General features: G+C 41.3%; 1 protein-coding gene across 2 annotated transcripts in view; it reads left to right on the forward strand.

Annotated features, from left to right (window-relative positions):
- Nucleotides 1-156: 156 nt before the first annotated feature.
- The window catches only part of crppa (CDP-L-ribitol pyrophosphorylase A), a 54,964-nt gene continuing 37,746 nt past the window's right edge, over nucleotides 157-17,374 (forward strand). For both annotated transcript variants that reach the window (XM_003450292.4, XM_005455126.3), the window contains exons 1-3: nucleotides 157-579; nucleotides 2,498-2,771; nucleotides 8,315-8,464. In XM_003450292.4, the coding sequence (XP_003450340.2) occupies nucleotides 344-579; nucleotides 2,498-2,771; nucleotides 8,315-8,464 (660 nt within the window). In that variant the 5' untranslated portion in view covers nucleotides 157-343. The remainder of the gene's footprint in view (nucleotides 580-2,497; nucleotides 2,772-8,314; nucleotides 8,465-17,374) is intronic.

Here is a 17,374-nt window from a genome sequence, read left to right on the forward strand (position 1 = left end):
AACTTTTCTTCTAGTCACATAATCTTCACAATCTGAAGTTCACAAACTGTCACCTTTAATCCTCTGTTGTGAAGTGTAGTTAACTTTTTTCAAATCAAAATGAATACTCTACGAGCTGCTTTATTTGCAACTTTCAAACACTTTTATTTTTTATTTTGAAGCGTTCACCGGAAGTGTGCGCCATTGATAATCTGCCCGCTTCACAGCAGTGTTCCCTTCTTTTCCATCCACGTTCTCGGTTTCTTACCTACCCCGCCCATCAGAAGGGAATGGATAGCTTTGGAAAGTAACCTACACTGTAACCCCTCACACCCCTATCGTTAAACATATTGAGGTCAGTAATATGAACACGCAGGGTGATAACTGTGAACCGCACAGGCCCGCTCATCCCGGGATTTTCACAATGCGCGAGGCCGGGAAGAGCGACCACCACTCGGCAGAACGTTGCGTGGACTTCCCTGTATCGGTGGTTCTTCCTGCCGGAGGCACCGGAGAGAGAACGGGACTACAGACACCAAAACAGTTCTGCACGTTTCTTGGCAGACCGCTCATAAGCTACACTATTCAGGCTTTCGAGAGGTAGGAAACAATTACGATAGGAGAGACAACAAGATTCAGTCCCTGTTAGTTATTAGGGAGACACGGAAACAGAAGGAAAGATGCCTCGGCTACTTCCACCATGGCCGTATTAGTGGCTCAGGTAGCCCATGGGCAATAGTTAATTGTTGGGCCCCCACAGTGCACAGTACAGTCAACATCTGATCAGTCATTAATAATCATATTAAAAATATATATAAATACTGAAATCTTGGGGGGGGGTCCAGGTTTCAATTTAAAAAGAAAACAGCTTTTGGCAATTTGAATATTTATGCTTTGACTTTAGCAAATATGGTGGGCATATTTTCTGTGTTGTGACATTTTATGCACAAAAATCAACTGATTGTTGATCAGTTCTATTTTCAGTACATTTCCTGGCTTGCATTAGTTATGAAAAGAATTTAAAATAGAAAAATAGCTCATTCCCACTCATGCATTTTCAGCCTTTCTACACCAGTCATCCCTGTCCTGTTGAAAAGAAGCTGAACTGAGCCCAAAAATCCAAATCTGGTCACTTGTTTTACACAGTCCTGTATTTGATGTGCAGATGTGGCATGCATACGTGTTATGCTTTGCAGGCGTATGAACCCTAAGATCACATGTACTGGTGCAATGTGAGGAAAATAATTACTTGGAAATAAGTTGCATAATATTTTTTGTGAGTTATAGTAGATTTTTCTTTGTATGCATATTGTGATTAGCTAAATTTTGCACAACTGGCAGAGGGGTCGAATTAATTACATTTTCTCTGTCATGCTCCTTCAGCTTTTCTAGCATGTTAATTCTACCTTTCTTTTTCAATCTATAACAGTCGGTTAAGCGTTTGTGCCCTTTCACATGCTTTGTCCAATTTGGTGTCTCATTCTGATATACCAGAGACATTTTTTGTGACTTATTAACTTTTCTAGGAGTAAAGTCTGCTTGCTCAATTTTTCTAAAGTTTGAATCCAAGGTTCCTATTTCTCTCACATTACGATTGTCAAAGCATTAGGGTGTTTCTGTTCAGCAGACAAACATATTTTCTACAGATTTTTAGCTCAATAACTAAAGTGATGAAAAGATGGAGCTACTCTGTGTTGTGATCGTTGTTTGACCTCCATTACAACAATACAAAGACAGCTGGTGTTTGAAATCTGATGCGTCTCCTCTTAGCTTGTTGTCAGTTTATGTGCCTGTCAGAAAATTAACAAGCAGAAAAGGCACAGCCTGTGTGGCCCTCCTCGAGGTTATAGGGAGGCTGCCAGGGGTTAGGGGTTGCCAGTGTGCTGGTAAAAACTTGATTATTTGAACCTAGAACTTCTATTTTTCTTTATGTTTTGCATGCTTTTTACAATCAGCTACAGTTGCAGGCAGTACCTTATTAGCTTGCTTTAACATTAAGATCTAAAGCTTTTTTTTCTATAAAAGATGAGAAAATATATTGGACTTATAAAAAAAAGGTGGTGGCTGACAGATTTTTGAACTAGTGGACATCCACATGTCCCCCCACTTCACTTCTTTATGCTAAGCTAACTGTCTCCTGGGCGTACTTTCCTATTTAAGTCACGGATGTGAATTTAATGTAAACTGTTCGCAAGAGAGACAAGTATATTATTTTTACCCAAATGTATATATTTTACTAAATAATAAGAATACTTTAAGTTAAATAAAACAAAAACAAGCATTTTTAGCGTGTTAATTTTCATATAAATATTATACATATTTATATTATACGTGTTTAGTTTAAGTGGTCAGAAAATGTCGTCCAGTGTTTTGGGAACTTTTCAAATCTTTCCTGACTTTTTCCAGATTACACAGCCTAAAAAAACTAAATATTTGAATACTTGCAGTCCCAATTCTCCATCTGAGGGCTCAGCTTACAAATCAGGCATTTCTGAGCTGATGTTTCTTTTTCTTGCAGTGTGCCATGGATCCAAAGCATTGTGGTTGCTGTTGCCAAAGAAAACATGGACCTGATGATGGACGTCATCCAGCGGTTTAAGCACAGAAAGGTTCGTGTGGTGCCAGGGGGTTCGACACGTCACAGGTCGATATGTAATGGAGTCCTGGCTCTGGGTGAGGAGGAGAGGCCAGCAGTGGGCAGACCGAAGGTTGTCATCATACATGATGCCGTTCGGCCTTTTGTGGAGGAGGATTTTCTGTGCAAGATAGCAATGGCTGCCAAGGAACAAGGGGTTAGTGTGATTAAAATGATTAATATTTAAAAGATTAATCACATATTGGAATCTAACCTGAAATCCACCCAACATGCGGTTACATTTGCTGCTTATTTTGTGTGTTGTTTGAAACAGTGTTTTCATCCTTAGATTGTCTAACTTGAAAACCCCTGAATTTAAGGACCAAACACAAACTCCAGCACCTCAAATCTGACCTTTCCTGGAGTAATCTGTTACATCGTCATGTAATCGTCCTCTGTGTGTATGTTCCTCTTTTGCTTCTGCCTTGCGATGATTGTTCTTAAAATATCTTCAATGTTAATAGCCAAAAAAAAGGGGGCGGGGGGGCAACATTGGGGCGACCGTGGCTCAGGGGATTGGGAAGCTCATCTGTAACCGGAAGGTTGCCGGTTCAATCCCCCTGCTCTCTCTGTCCTGGTCGTTGTGTCCTTGGGCAAGACACTTTACCCTACCGCCTACTGGTGTTGGCCAGAGGGGCCCATGGCGCGATATGGCAGCCTCCCTTCTGTCAGTCTGCCCCAGGGCAGCTGTGGCTACAACTGTAGCTTGCCTCTACCAGTGTGTGAATGTGAGAGTGAATGAATAGTGGAATTGTAAAGCGCTTTGGGTGCCTAGAAAAGCGCTATATAAATGCAATCCATTATTATTGGCTGTAATGCCAGTAATGCTTTATTAACAAAAGTAAAAAATAATAAACATGACATCTGAGGAATCAGAGGTATCAGTCATGGCATGGAGGCATGGACAAGTGAAGTGTAAGTGAGGTGGTCTGGGCATCAAAGCAAGAACAACAAATGGAAACCTGGAGGTGTCATTCCTAGGCGGTAGAGAGAGACGATGGTTGGCTCAGGCCTATTTGAGGTATAATGCGAGCCCTGCAGATGAACCCCTGTCAGTGTGATGACTCTGTCCACCACCGGGCCTCTGCAGGAGAAAACCTGGTCGAGCATACAGGAAAGGTACTCGGCCTAACTCTCTCTCTTATCTATAGGGAAAAGAGTACAGAGCTAGGGAGCACACAGTTAGGCAGACAACACAACACAGGAAGACTGTAACAATATATACATGAGAGGTAATGAGGGAAGGAGAAACAGGTGGGGAACACAGCTGAAAGCAATCTAGACAACAACCAGGGGGATGGTTAAACACAATACAGGAGACGTACACAAGATACAAACAAACCACTATCAAAATAAAACAGGAAATAAAACAACTAAACATGGAAACAGCAAGGCAGTGGAACAATAAAAGACAAAAGAAAACACAGAGACAAGACTGGAGGAACAGAATGGAAACAGCAACTGTTAAGAATAGCAAAGGAAATACTAACCCAAACATAGAACCACAAACCTAAACTGCACGTCTTGAATAATCAGCTAAACGCAAACAAGAGCCACTGGGAAAGTATAATACATAAAACCAAACATATAAACAATGTTACATTTAAAAATAAACAACAGTCAAACATAAATCACATCAAAAACAATGACAAAAACAGGATATTTGAAGATGCTACCTTGAACTAGGAAGGAGTCATTATTTAAAGCTAGTTTCTAAAACCAAACTTCCTAATTTTTATATCGTGTTTCCATCTTCTCTATTTGTCCTGCCACCACCACTTTTGAGCCTTACACTGCCATTACATTAATAATAGTGGCATCATTAGTATGGTATGTGAGCCTGGGTTTGTGGTGAAACACAGTGTCTGCTGAGCACACACATTTATTTTCATTACAAGTGTGTTTTCTGTTGTTGTAAACAACACAAGTATAAAAAGGATGAATAGTAGTGTCAACGATGACTTCAAAGGCCCTGGTTCCGGAGGTGAATTTCCCATTGATTTTCTTCACTGAAATTTCATAAAAACATTTATAAATCTATTAATTTTAAGTCTTAAACCAAAACAACAACAACAACAAAAAACGATGCAAGGTATGCAAAGACATATTTATTTTTAACAGTAAAGGAACGACACATCCCATAACTAGTTACAAATCCCAGTGTCCACAACAAACAACTTCCAACCTTGTCAAATGTAATCCTTTTCATTGCTGCAATGTTAATATGGTTAATATTAATGTTGTATATTAATACTTATATGTATTTTGAAAGACAGAATACAGTCAGAATAAATTAAATATTCTTTATAATCAGTTAAAACACAGATTTCTTTTGGCAAGTTTCACTTTGCTGGTTCGTAGTTGTGTATTTAAAGCTCAGAAATTGTCACATCATGAAAAATCTGGTAGGTATTCAGGAAACCTCTGTTTTCATCACAGGAGCTACTGAGAGAAAGATTGTAATCCTTCAAAAAAGAGGAAAAACCACAAAAGCCAGTCGTTCCTCATGGTTGGAAAGCATAGCGTACCTAAATGAAATTGCAACTTTAGTGCATACTTCATTTTTTCTCATGCTTTTAGTAGAAAACCAGAGAATGGCAATTAAAGCACATGGTGTAAACACATCAGACATCCTGCTAAACTGCAGTTGGGGTCAAATTTTTCACCTGGTGGGTTACTACAACCTGTGTTTTATTTTTCTGTGAGGAGTACAAGAAAATTAACCACACGCTAAAATACAAGAAGTTCAAGTTCTCCCGTCAAAGAAAAACCAAATTGTTTTTGATTGCACCTTTCACTCGCCCCTTTAAAACCAGATGAATCCATCTTCTCATAAACTGTTTATGAGACCAACAGCTCCATTGCTCCTGGCGGTGGTGTTTATGTCACTGGTAACACGCAGAAAACATTTAGGCCGAAGCCACGGCCTCGTTGGTGAAGAAACTCACAGATTAGCTTCATTATGAGTAGGGATGGGTATCGTTTAGGTTTTATCCGATACCGGTGCCAAACCGGTACTTTTGAAACGGTGCCGGTGCTTAAACAGTGCTCAAACCGGTGCTTAAAGAATGGAGAACACAAAATTGGTCCAAAAACCTCTCATGTTCAGCTGTTTTTTTTTGTAAAAAGATAACAATGTTAGCCTTTTCTGCAGCTATAGGGCGTATATGGTCGTATATGGTCCACTCTTGGCTGGAAGCAGTGCTTAGCAGGGCCAGGACTCTCCTCTTCGGGTTTTTGGGGGATGTTGCTAACTCCAGGTCCGATAACAGGCACCACACCCGCAGTAGATGTGCACGGTGTGAGGTCTTGCAGCAAGCTATCAAACACGGCGCATTTCTCGGCTTTAAAAAAAAACGCTATGCGTCGCCAGGTGTTTCATCAGATTTGAGGTGTTACCTCCTTTGACAGTATCACAGTATCAGCTTAAAGCACTTGTTGCAGGCTGCTGAGTTTGCATCTTTTGCTGTGAAGTACAGCCAGACTTTTGATCGCTTCGCCTTGGGCATTTTTAATCTGTAGCTCTGCTCTAAAAGAATGTACGTACCTGGCCCCGCCTACTATCCTCGGAAACGTAAAATCATTGGCTAGAATTGGCTCAGGAAAAAAAAAGCACTGAAATAAAGCACCGAAATGTGCGCTGCTTTTCGGTCTGGTTACCGTTTATGTCAGAACCGGTGCCATCATGGCACCGGACACCGGTACCCATCCCTAATTATGAGTCATGATTGAAGCTCCCAAACTGAGAGAGGTCACACAGGTTATGAAAAAAGCAAGCGCTCCCTGATACAGGTCAAACATTTATGGTGTTTCTGAGAGCCCATGTGTGCTATGTGACGTATGTTCACAGCGGGCGGTCTGGTCTTCATTATCCTGCCTGTGTCCACGCTCATGACAGAAAGCCTGTCTCCACTAAAACGTAACAGATTAATTTTGATTCTAACAGCGTGTGTAACATGCAGAAACACATGTTTGCTTTCCTTTCATTTGTTTCTTCCACACAGGCTTGCTGAATGCCTACTCCTGGAGTCTGTCTTCAATCTGCCACAGAGAGATGAAAATATTATCTCAGAAGTTTTTATTATTTTAAATTTCCAAGGGAGGCAGTGCAGAGTGTGTAGTGCGTACTCTGGCTGTTCTGGTTAAGATGGATTTATTGTTACTGTGAAGCTGCCAGCTCATGTGATCAAGGAAATGTTCTGTCCTTGAAATTTTCACTCTTGGCTGAAAAATAATCAGAATTATTTGATGAAAAAAATATCTGAAGTGAAGGCCAGTTTACTACTTGTATAGTAATAATTCATGATTCATGTACATGTTTAGTAATATTGTTTTAAAGGTCACACTTTGATCATAAAGGGCAAAAGTTATAATAAAGCGTTGACATTAACTCACTATAGAGTTTTGCTTTGACGTAAGGTAACTGCATGTGATAGACCAACTCTGATTTTCCTGTGTTAAGTGTTTCTGTCTGTTCCTCTCCCTGTACTGTAGAACTATATAGTCACACAGTATTTGGTCAGACTGATTTGTGGCACCCTCAGCTCATTGCACACTGCCTTGTGTGAATATTTTTGGTTCCCTTGAGTGTGTCTAATGACTATAAGCACATTCCAACTCTAATCATCGCTTCATAAATATGTGTACATGTGAATGTACTTATTCACGACATTCACCTTAAATATTTGGATTTAATTGTGCCTTACTTATGTGTTTGGAAGCAAATGTGATCCTTGTCTTATTGAGGATTTTCCTGTCTAGACATTTTAATTTTTCTGCATATTTTTGCATGAATATGTTGATAGATATGTATCAGTGTGCTCCCCAGTATGTTTTCTTGTAAAAGGCTTTTTGTTTTTTTCTCTAGTCTCCCTTCAAAAACTATTAAAAATTGTTAGAAGCATCTGTGATAGTTTTTACAGCAAGCTTTATGGCAGTCAGGTATATATGTATGCAGAAATGTTCCATACATATGCATTTATGATTGACTGTGTTTGCAGGAGCAACAAAAAAAACAAACAAATCTGTTTTTTATTCTACTTAAAAAGGAAAGACAGTGCATACACAAAGACACGAACATGCAAGTGACATCGAGGGAGTCATTCATTCCATCAATGTCATCCATTTTTTTCTGTTAAAGCCATTCTGTGCAAACCTGACGATGATCAGATTTATTATTGACGGAGGAGGCTGAAGCTCAGGTGGTAGAGCAGGTCACCTACTAAATGGAAAGTTGGTGGTTCGAACCCTGTCTGCTCCAGACAGGCAAGTTGTGTAAAGCACTTTGAGTGCTCAGAGTAGAAAGTGCTATTTAAGAACCAGTCCATTTACCATTACGGACCCTAGCAAACACTTAAATGTATAAACCAACTTCAAGATGAAACAAAAGGACTAATTAACTTTTTTGCTTTCATATTTTGCCTGACAATCTGTCAGACTTTGCTAAAGTTTTGAGGACATGAAACTGTGTGCCCTCGTTTGTTAGTCACTGTGAGCTAACTGTGAAATTACATTCCAGAGCTCAAAATAACACTGCTTTTATAGCATGAAATTATTTCATGTTCTTTTGAAGATAGTTCGGGACTGACTTCATTGTTTACAGAGCTTTTCTTGTTCTCTTTTTTCTCTTAGAAATTCTGTCCTTGTGAACTATTGAGCACAAATATGGTAACCTAAATGCTTTGTCTTTTGTCCAAACAGGCGGCGGGAGCTATCCGACCTCTTGTTTCCACAGTGATCGCCACCACATCCGAGGGCTACCTAGACCATTCTCTGGAGAGAGCCAAGTACAGAGCCAGCGAGATGCCTCAAGGATTTACATATGATGTCATCTCTCAGGCCTATCAGAGGGTAGGACCTATACTCTGATGTGTCTTTAACAAACAAATGGGCTGTTTGAGGCATCTTGTTTTGGGTCTCTCTGATTTGATGCAGTTATATGCATGATAAAAAGAAACCTGACATTCTGTATTTAGCTAAGATTTCAGTTTACAAAAAGAAAAAAACGAAATACTTGGCTGTCAAGTCTTGCTGTAAACACAGGTCTGTGTGCGACCATTTCTGTAACACCCACTTCACACATTGATTGGTCAAGTGTGGGAGGTGGAAAAACAAGCTGGATTTGAGCTTTCCTTTTTCTTATAGTTTGTTTTGTAGTTCCTTTTGTGTGAAATGGTATAAATACCATTTCAGGACAGACCGTCTGTAACTGTCTGCCTTTTTCACCATATTTGGCTCTTCTCTGTAAAGGCTGGCTCCTCACCCCACTTTCAAAGGTGACTGAGGGTACACATCAGTTTAAATATTGATGTTTAACCACAGTTTATCTCTTTTAGTTTTGGTCTTTGTTTTTCCACCTTGTGCTTCATACACAATAAGAATCTGTTTTTTTGTTAGTTGGATGAAATAATGGATAGAAGCGAAATTAAATTACAATGACAAAAAGGAAAATGGTGCTGAGGGAGATGGAAAACTAAATAAAAAACCTGTCTTTGAAGGTTCTCAGTCAGTCATTGTAGTCTAAGGAGCTTGGAAAGAAAAGCGTGTGAACTTCTTTAGGTTTCTTGAACATGTTTCACCTCTCATCCGAGAACCTTCTTCAGTTGTAAGAGCAATTGGTGGAGACCCAAATTTTAAGCCCCACTCCCATGGGTGTGACTCAGTGGTTCATCTGCATCTAAAGGACAAACGTCACTCTTTCGAGGATGCCAATGTTCACATTTTGGACAGAGAAGACAGATGATTTGAAAGAGGAGTGAAAGAAGCCATCTATGTCCACTGTAAACGACCATCTTTGAACAGAGCTGGTGGCTAACAGCACCAACTGTCTGCCATCTATAATCCAGTTTTGAGATCCCTGCCCAGACCCCTTAATGTCCACTAGCATCCTGGGCCTGTTGACCTCAGGAAATCACATGATAGGGTGGGGCTAGACTTCACAATGGGTTCACCCGAAACCTTGGTTGATTGTGATGTTCAGACCTTGGCTTGTGTGTGGTAGAGGATCAATAGGGGGTCCATGACCCTCTTGGGGGACACTCCCATAGGGCTTAAAATCTGGCACTCGCCACCAATTGCTCTTAGAACTAAAGAAGCTTCTTGGATGAGAGGTGAGACATCTTCAAGAAATCTAAAGTCCAGACACTTTTCTTTCCAAGCTCCTTAGACTATTTTGCTAAAGATTAATTTTAGCTGTCAGTACAATAGTATTTTTAACCAGAGAAAATATTACTTGATGCCACAGAATTGTCGCAACTTTATAAATAACAATAGAAATTTCCTTAGCCCAACCTCACTGATTTTCCTGTGGGGTTCCCATACCTTTTAAGATACTTCCTTTTGATTTGCTGCTGCATGCAAATAGGAAGTAGTGGTCCTTCTATGCTCGCAGTCGGAGCTTGTTGCCTGAGATGACTATATTAGGAATATCTGCTCTCATTGACATCATACATAGCTCAGTGTAGAAAAACAGGACATTGGGAACTGCCTGAAGCCTGACCGTTAGGGATTATTTGTATGATGCTGACCTTATTATCCAAAACTTGAATGAAAGAAAAGGCAAAACAAAATAGGTCCCTATTGCCAGTCTTGGCAGCCGGGGATCAGTCCGCCAGGGCCTCCGCTCCTGGCCGCCGCCCAGCACACAATGCACCCGACCCCTATGGCGCCTCCTGCGGGTGGTGGGCCTGCGGGAGGATGGGCCCATGTCTCCTCTTTGGGCTGTGCTCGGCCGGGCCCCATGGACTAAGGCCCGGCCACCAGACGCTCGCTCTCGGGCACCCTCCCCGGGCCTGGCTCCAGGGCGGGGCCCCGGTAACCCTATCCCGGGCAGGGTAAACTGTTCCCTCGATGTTCTCTTCATACGGGTTGATGAGGTCCGCCCCGAGTTCCTGAAGGCTCTGGACGTTGTAGGGCTGTCTTGGTTGACACGCCTCTACAGTGTTGCATGGAGATCAGGGGCAGTACCCCTGGACTGGCAGACCGGGGTGGTGGTCCCCATCTTTAAGAAGGGAGACCGGAGGGTGTGTTCCAACTACAGGGGGATCACACTCCTCAGCCTCCCTGGGAAAGTCTATGCCAGGGTGCTGGAAAGGAGAGTTCGTCCGCTAGTCGAACCTCGGATACAGGAGGAACAATGCGGTTTTCGTCCTGGTCGCGGAACACTGGACCAGCTCTTTATCCTCTCAAGGATACTTGAGGGTGCATGGGAGTTTGCCCAACCAGTCTACATGTGTTTTGTGGACTTGGAGAAGGCATTCGACCGTGTCCCTCGGGGTGTCCTGTGGCAGGTGTTGCGGGAGTATGGGGTGTCTGGCCCATTGCTACGGGCCATTCGATCCCTATACAACCGTTGCAAGAGTTTGGTTCGCATTGCCGGCAATAAGTCGGACTCGTTCCCGGTGGGTGATGGGCTCCGCCAGGGCTGCCCTTTGTCACCGGTTCTGTTCATAATTTTTATGGATAGGATTTCTAGGCGTAGCCAAGTGGCGGAGGGCCTTCACTTCGGTGGCCTAAGAATCTCATCTCTGCTTTTTGCGGATGATGTGGTTCTGTTGGCTTCATCAGGTGAAGGCCTCCAGCTCGCACTGGAACGGTTCGCAGCCGAGTGTGAAGCAGCGGGAATGAGGATCAGCATCTCCAAATCTGAGGCCATGGTTCTCAGCCAGAAAAGGGTGGAGTGCCCACTCCGGGTCGGGGATGAGTTCCTGCCCCAAGTGGAGGAGTTCAAGTATCTCGGGGTCTTGTTCGCGAGTGATGGGAGAAGGGAGCCGGAGATCAACAGACGGATTGGTGCTGCGGCTGCAGTGATGCGGACGCTGCACCGGTCCGTCGTGGTGAAGAGGGAGCTGAGTGTAAAAGCGAAGCTCTCAATTTACCGGTCGATCTACGTCCCTACCCTCACCTATGGCCACGAGCTGTGGGTAGTGACCGAAAGAACGAGATCGCGGATACAAGCGGCAGAAATGAGCTTCCTCCGAAGGGTGGCTGGCCCTCTCCCTTAGAGATAGGGTGAGAAGTTCGGCCATCCGGGAGGGGCTCAGAGTAGAGCCTCTGCTCCTCCACATCGAAAGGAGCCAGTTGAGGTGGTTCGGGCATCTGACAAGGATGCCTCCTGGGTGAGGTGTTCCGGGCATGTCCCACCGGGAGGAGGCCCTGGGGCAGACCCAGGACACGCTGGAGAGATTATATCTCTTGGCTGGCCTGGGAACGCCTTGGTGTCCCCCCGGATAAGCTGGAGGAGGTGGCTGGGGAGAGGGAGGTCTGGGCTTCTCTGCTTAGGCTGCTGCCCCCGCGACCCGGCCTCGGATAAAGCGGATGAAGATGGATGGATGGATGGATGGAAAATAGGTCCACTTCAAAATCTGCAAAAATTTCTCGCAGGACTTGAAAGGTAATCCAAAATATGCAATTTAAAGTAAATTCATGTTACATTTATATAAATCACACATATCACAGCATGGACGGTCAAGTCCTGCAGGCATGTGTGACTTATTTGTGGTGTCAAATAATTACTAAAAACCATCTGTGAAATCTTCTAAAAGGACAGATTGAGATTTATGCACTAAAACTTACATGACTTGGATGACAAAGGGCTTTATGATTCCCATACATCATAACAGACCCTTATAGTCCTTCATTGTTCAGCTGATATGCCAGAACCTGCAGGGTTTCACTCTGAAGAGCTTGTGGCATGGGTGCTATCACTTTCTCTTGGCCTCATCTGCATCTAGGAAAGAAATGACACACGATTATATTCTGCCACAGTGCAGAAGATTAGTCTGTGGAACAAAAGTGAATAAAGGCTAAGTTGGAAAAATGGTAACATAGGACTGAAATTACATGGAACGTCTAGGTGGATTCAGATTAATAGTCTCGCCTGTATAGGGTTTTTTACTATGTGTACCTGAAAAATGGAAAGAATTATACGCTGACGTAAACTGTAAATGCGTTAATTGTTCTCTGAAAGCAGAGGTTTATTGCTAAAACATAGCGGGCCAACGAAATGTGAAACTTAAGTAGATGAAGTTGACCTTATTTATTTTTCAGACCCTCCCAGTTTGCTATTTCAACCTTTACTTCATTAGATGGTTCTTCCGATAGCCACTTTTTTCAAGGGCACGGCAAACTTTGAGCTAAGACGTTAAGTATGCCTTAAATTGGAGCGCCGTGTGTCTGCAGTTATTTTTACTCCTGGCACATATGGATCTTCAGATTGCTCTGAGAGGCCTGTTGGCTTTGGCCTTCTCAGAAAATGAGCTCACTTTTCTGCAGTATTTTCAAGGCACACTGGAGAAGGAGGAGGTCGAGTAAGATTGTGTCCCCCTTGCCTCCTTTTCAAACTTTTCAAAAGAAGGGAAAGTGTAAGGTATCTGTCAGGTTAGGACTCTAGGACATGCACATGAAAAATCTCTAGAGCTGCTCATTTGTAGCTTGACATCTATTGAAAGCAGAAGAACTCAGGGCTGAAAAGACAAAAGGGAGGACACTTTATCCAGTCCCCAGCAAGAGCCTTTGTACCAGGAGAAAATGCTAAAGGTTAAATTACCACAAAACCAAGAGCATATTTCTGCTGTAATTTCTCTCTGCAGTTCCATGGTCCCAGATATAAAAGACTCCCCTCTCTTTTATAGCTTGATAAAATATTACCCTGCTATAATCTCAGGTAGCCTGAATTTGTCTTTGTAGTAGAGAAGACCTCATCGCCTCAATCCAAACTTGCATGTGATCTTCAGAAACGAAGCCAGCAAAGCACAAATAAAATATTCATTGTTAAAATTAACTCTAATGAGTTTAGGGAGGGAAATGACACAGAGTAACACGGACATAAAAACACTAGAACATTAGTCTAATTGCTCTAATCAGCATAGTTTCCAGAAAGAGACAGCAAAAAAAGCTCATATAAACCCATTGCACTCTACCTGCTCCCACCCAAACAGCAAGCAGACACAGTTAGTGAAGAATTTAGCAGCTAAATATGGAGGTATTTTCCTTGGAGTTGATATTGTTATTCAGTGCTGTTTAATGTTGCTTCGTATCTGCTGGATTTGTTCTTAAGCAACTCTTTGCTATAACCCAAAGCCTTTTTTGCCTAATTAAAGCTAAACTTTTTATTTTTTAAACTGAAATAATAAAAACTAAGTAAACCAGTACTGTATTCTTAAGAAAGCTAATTAATATTAAATGTTTGTATAGACAATGACTTTAGTTTTAGTCTTGGTCAATTTGGTCAACACAAGAAAACCATCCTGAGGAGGCTTTAGTGATTATCTTTATTGCAACTGGGACCTTAAATGACTATGAGTCAGTCATTTTTAATGTAATCCATGTTTTCAGACACTTAAATTGTGCCCCTGAAAACTACAGTACATGGACCGAAGTACAGGGGCACACCTTTTAATCTCTGAATTCAGGTCTTTTCAGTCCCATTGCTGCAGATGTATACATTCAGTCACCTAGCCATGCAGTCTGCCTTTACAAACTTTTTGAAAGAATGGGTCAGTCTACAGAGTTCATGAAATCCGAGTGTGTTACTGTAATATATTGTGTAAGTGAAGTGGCAGACCACGTAGAGTTACAGAGTCACTGAGTGCTGAAGCATACAGGGAATAAAAGACTCTGGTGACTAGGGCTGCCACAAACGATTATTTTGATAGTCGACTAGTCACCGATTATTTTTGCGATTAGTCGACTAATCAGATCATGCATCCATTGGATGTAAAACGTACAGCTTATTTCACCAGCATGCATCTGCTCTTATATAACTATCATTAGCTTACAGCTTTAAGTGTTTAAGGTATGTGCTAACTAAAAATAAAGACAAGATGATAGTTTATTAAATTTTAATGACATTTGTAGTTTGTTTGGTGGAGTTTAATAAACTCAGCCATCTGCTCCTTGCTATCTAAAATATAACAGGACACCGGAGTATATTCTCGAGCATCTCACACTTCTGATAATCAGTTGTCTGCTTGACGTTTATTCAGCGGTGTAAAAACTATAACTTTAATCTCAGCCAACCCGATTAACTCAGGAACAAATAAAATACTAAAAAAAGCCAAACAATATCATTTTTAAGTTATCTAAGTGACTTATATATCATGTTTAACCTGAGTAGCGAAAGACGGCGGTGGGTTTGAAAACGATTTGCCGGGAGTCCGGTGTTCTCACCGGCTCTAGTGAGCCGTCAACCCCAGCTATCTATCGAGCTGGTGGGTAACAGACGTCTCCGAAAACGTTGGAGCGCTTTTGAAAATATGTGATGTCTTGATAAACTGAGCAGATATTTGAGGTTTACACAGCTACATTCCTGCCTGAAAATATGTTGAACGTTTATTTTGTGACCCAGAAAGAATAATAAGAGTAATATTAAAACTAACTAGCTGCCGCCATTGTTGAAAACTGAGCAGGGCCGCGGTATGAATTCTGGGACACAGCTTCTTCTTCTTCAGGGTTTAATGGCAGCTGGCATCCTTGTACATGCAGTGCTGCCATCTTCTGTTTCAGTCCGTCATTACACTCTTAAATCCTACTACTTACTACTTACTACTCCTACTTATTCCTGCGTCTTTGGGATCTTACAAAGCTTCAAACGATGCGTCGACTATTAAATTAGTCGTCGGCGATTTTAATAGTCGACGTAATCGTGACTAGTCGACTAATCGTGGCAGCCCTACTGGTGACACTGTAATTGCAGAGATCCTATCCTACACTGGTATTAACATCAGCATAAAACTGTGTGCATGGACCTTCAAGGCATGGGTTTCCATTGTCAAGCAGCTTCTGTAGGCGTGATGTGCAGATGGCTAATACTTTTTTCCATGTAGCGTATCCTCCAACCTAAACTAAAACTCACTCTGAAACATATAAGAGCAAAACTAAAGCTAAAGTCTTTCGAAGCAATGAAAATTAAACTGAAAGAGGCAATATCTCTCTGGAAACTAAGTTGAATTGCAAGCAAAAATAAAAAAAACCCTAAACTATAAAACTTAAACCAAAAAACTTTTTGAAGTCCTTACACTGCAATGTAAAAAAGATACAGTTGTGAGACCTATATTTTTGCCATTCCTTTAACAATTTATTCCACACTTTTTAATCCATCAGTTAAGCAAATGATCAGACCAAAACCTCAGAGCCTGCTAGCCTTTTAACCTTGACAAAATGACCAAAAAAAGCTCCTTTAAACGCTCTGTACACCACATCTTCAGCACTAAATAAAACATATCACATCTCCCACAACAATGTGGGAAAATGTCTTATGAACCTGATGAAACCAGTGTTGCACATTTTAAATCTTATTTCAGAAAGATAAGAGGGCTACAATTCCAAGAGCGCATTAGCCAAAGAAAACAGCGTCCTGTGAAGCATCCGTTGAAAAATGTGGTGACGGCAGCTTTGTTTTATGAAACCTTTACTGTGTAAACATTGTCACAGTATGGAGAGTGAAATGAAAGGCTCCAGATATGGAAATCTTTTCAGCTGAAAGTCTAACCTGTGTTGCACAAAGCCAACTTATCTGAGGAGCGCCCGGAGGAAAGAAGTACCTTATTAAGCAAGTTGCACATCATACCAGCAGTACATAATAAATTAGATTGTACCTGAAGTCTTTTAGTAATAAAAATGTAAGATAATTCTTAAATACAGGTGCACTAAGTTAACTAAAATCTTTCAAACCAATGAAAAGAGTCAGCGCAAGAAGTATCTATAAAATATAACTGTTTTATATTTGGTGCTTCTGCTTAGCGTAGAAATTGTAGAAGTCATCATTTAGTTAGCTGGTTTAAGAATTTGGTGCACAATGAACTTTCTCAACAACTACATGTTAAATCTCTATGAAATTTGGGTTGGAAACGAAATGTCTCCAGGGGGTTGTTTATTATGATTTTGGTAATTGGCATAATCAAGTTTAGGTTCCCCATAGGCCATGGACAAGCATCTCAAGGTGTAATGACCACATGTCCACAAATACTGGGAAGAATAGTAGAAGCCAAAAATCAAATTTTCTGGCTGATGTGAAATTTACTGAGTTAATTAATTCTTCACGTTCCTCAGAGGATAAACACTTTCCAGTTTGGATGTGTTTTTGATGTCCCAAGACAAGATATTTCTCTCTGGCAGCACATATGATTTAAAACTCCAAACAATACAAGAAGTGATTGATTAAGCCACTCAGTGGTTGTTCTTCAAGCTTTTTGGTGTTGATTTAGGCAACATTTGTTTTGCTGTAGGTGTTGAAGATTGGATTAATGAAGAAAAGTAATGCTGTTTGCTTTCTGCATGGGCTGCTTTTCACAAAGACTGCTTGAAAACGGCTCTTGTCTGGTATAATTCTGATATTAGCTGGCATGGTGAAAACAGTTTTGGCAGTCACTGTCAGAGATTTCACAACAAAGGCATGAGTCTAATATTTTTAGCCTCTTTACTATAGATTATGTCTAAAAGATGGATGTAGCCATGATGACTTCATCAAACGACTGGATAAGTGTGTGTTTTAACAATGCTGTGTTTTTTTTTTAAGGTAGAGATGACCATATTTTGCTGCTGGCAGTACCTGCTAATTGGTGCAAAATTCAAGCACATACTATTTGGATGCTCTCTACTTCAAAGCACACTATATTAATTCAATTAAAAAGGCTTTAAAAGGCCCCAGCACCACAAACACAGGCTGATAGTTGTGGGTACAACTGTTAATCATAGTGGTCCACACCCTTATATAAGAGAAATAGAGGCCTTAACAACATTCAGACTGGTGAGTTATAAGTT

This window comes from Oreochromis niloticus, linkage group LG11 (assembly GCF_001858045.2).
Source record: "Oreochromis niloticus isolate F11D_XX linkage group LG11, O_niloticus_UMD_NMBU, whole genome shotgun sequence".
Taxonomy (NCBI): Eukaryota; Metazoa; Chordata; class Actinopteri; order Cichliformes; family Cichlidae; genus Oreochromis; species Oreochromis niloticus.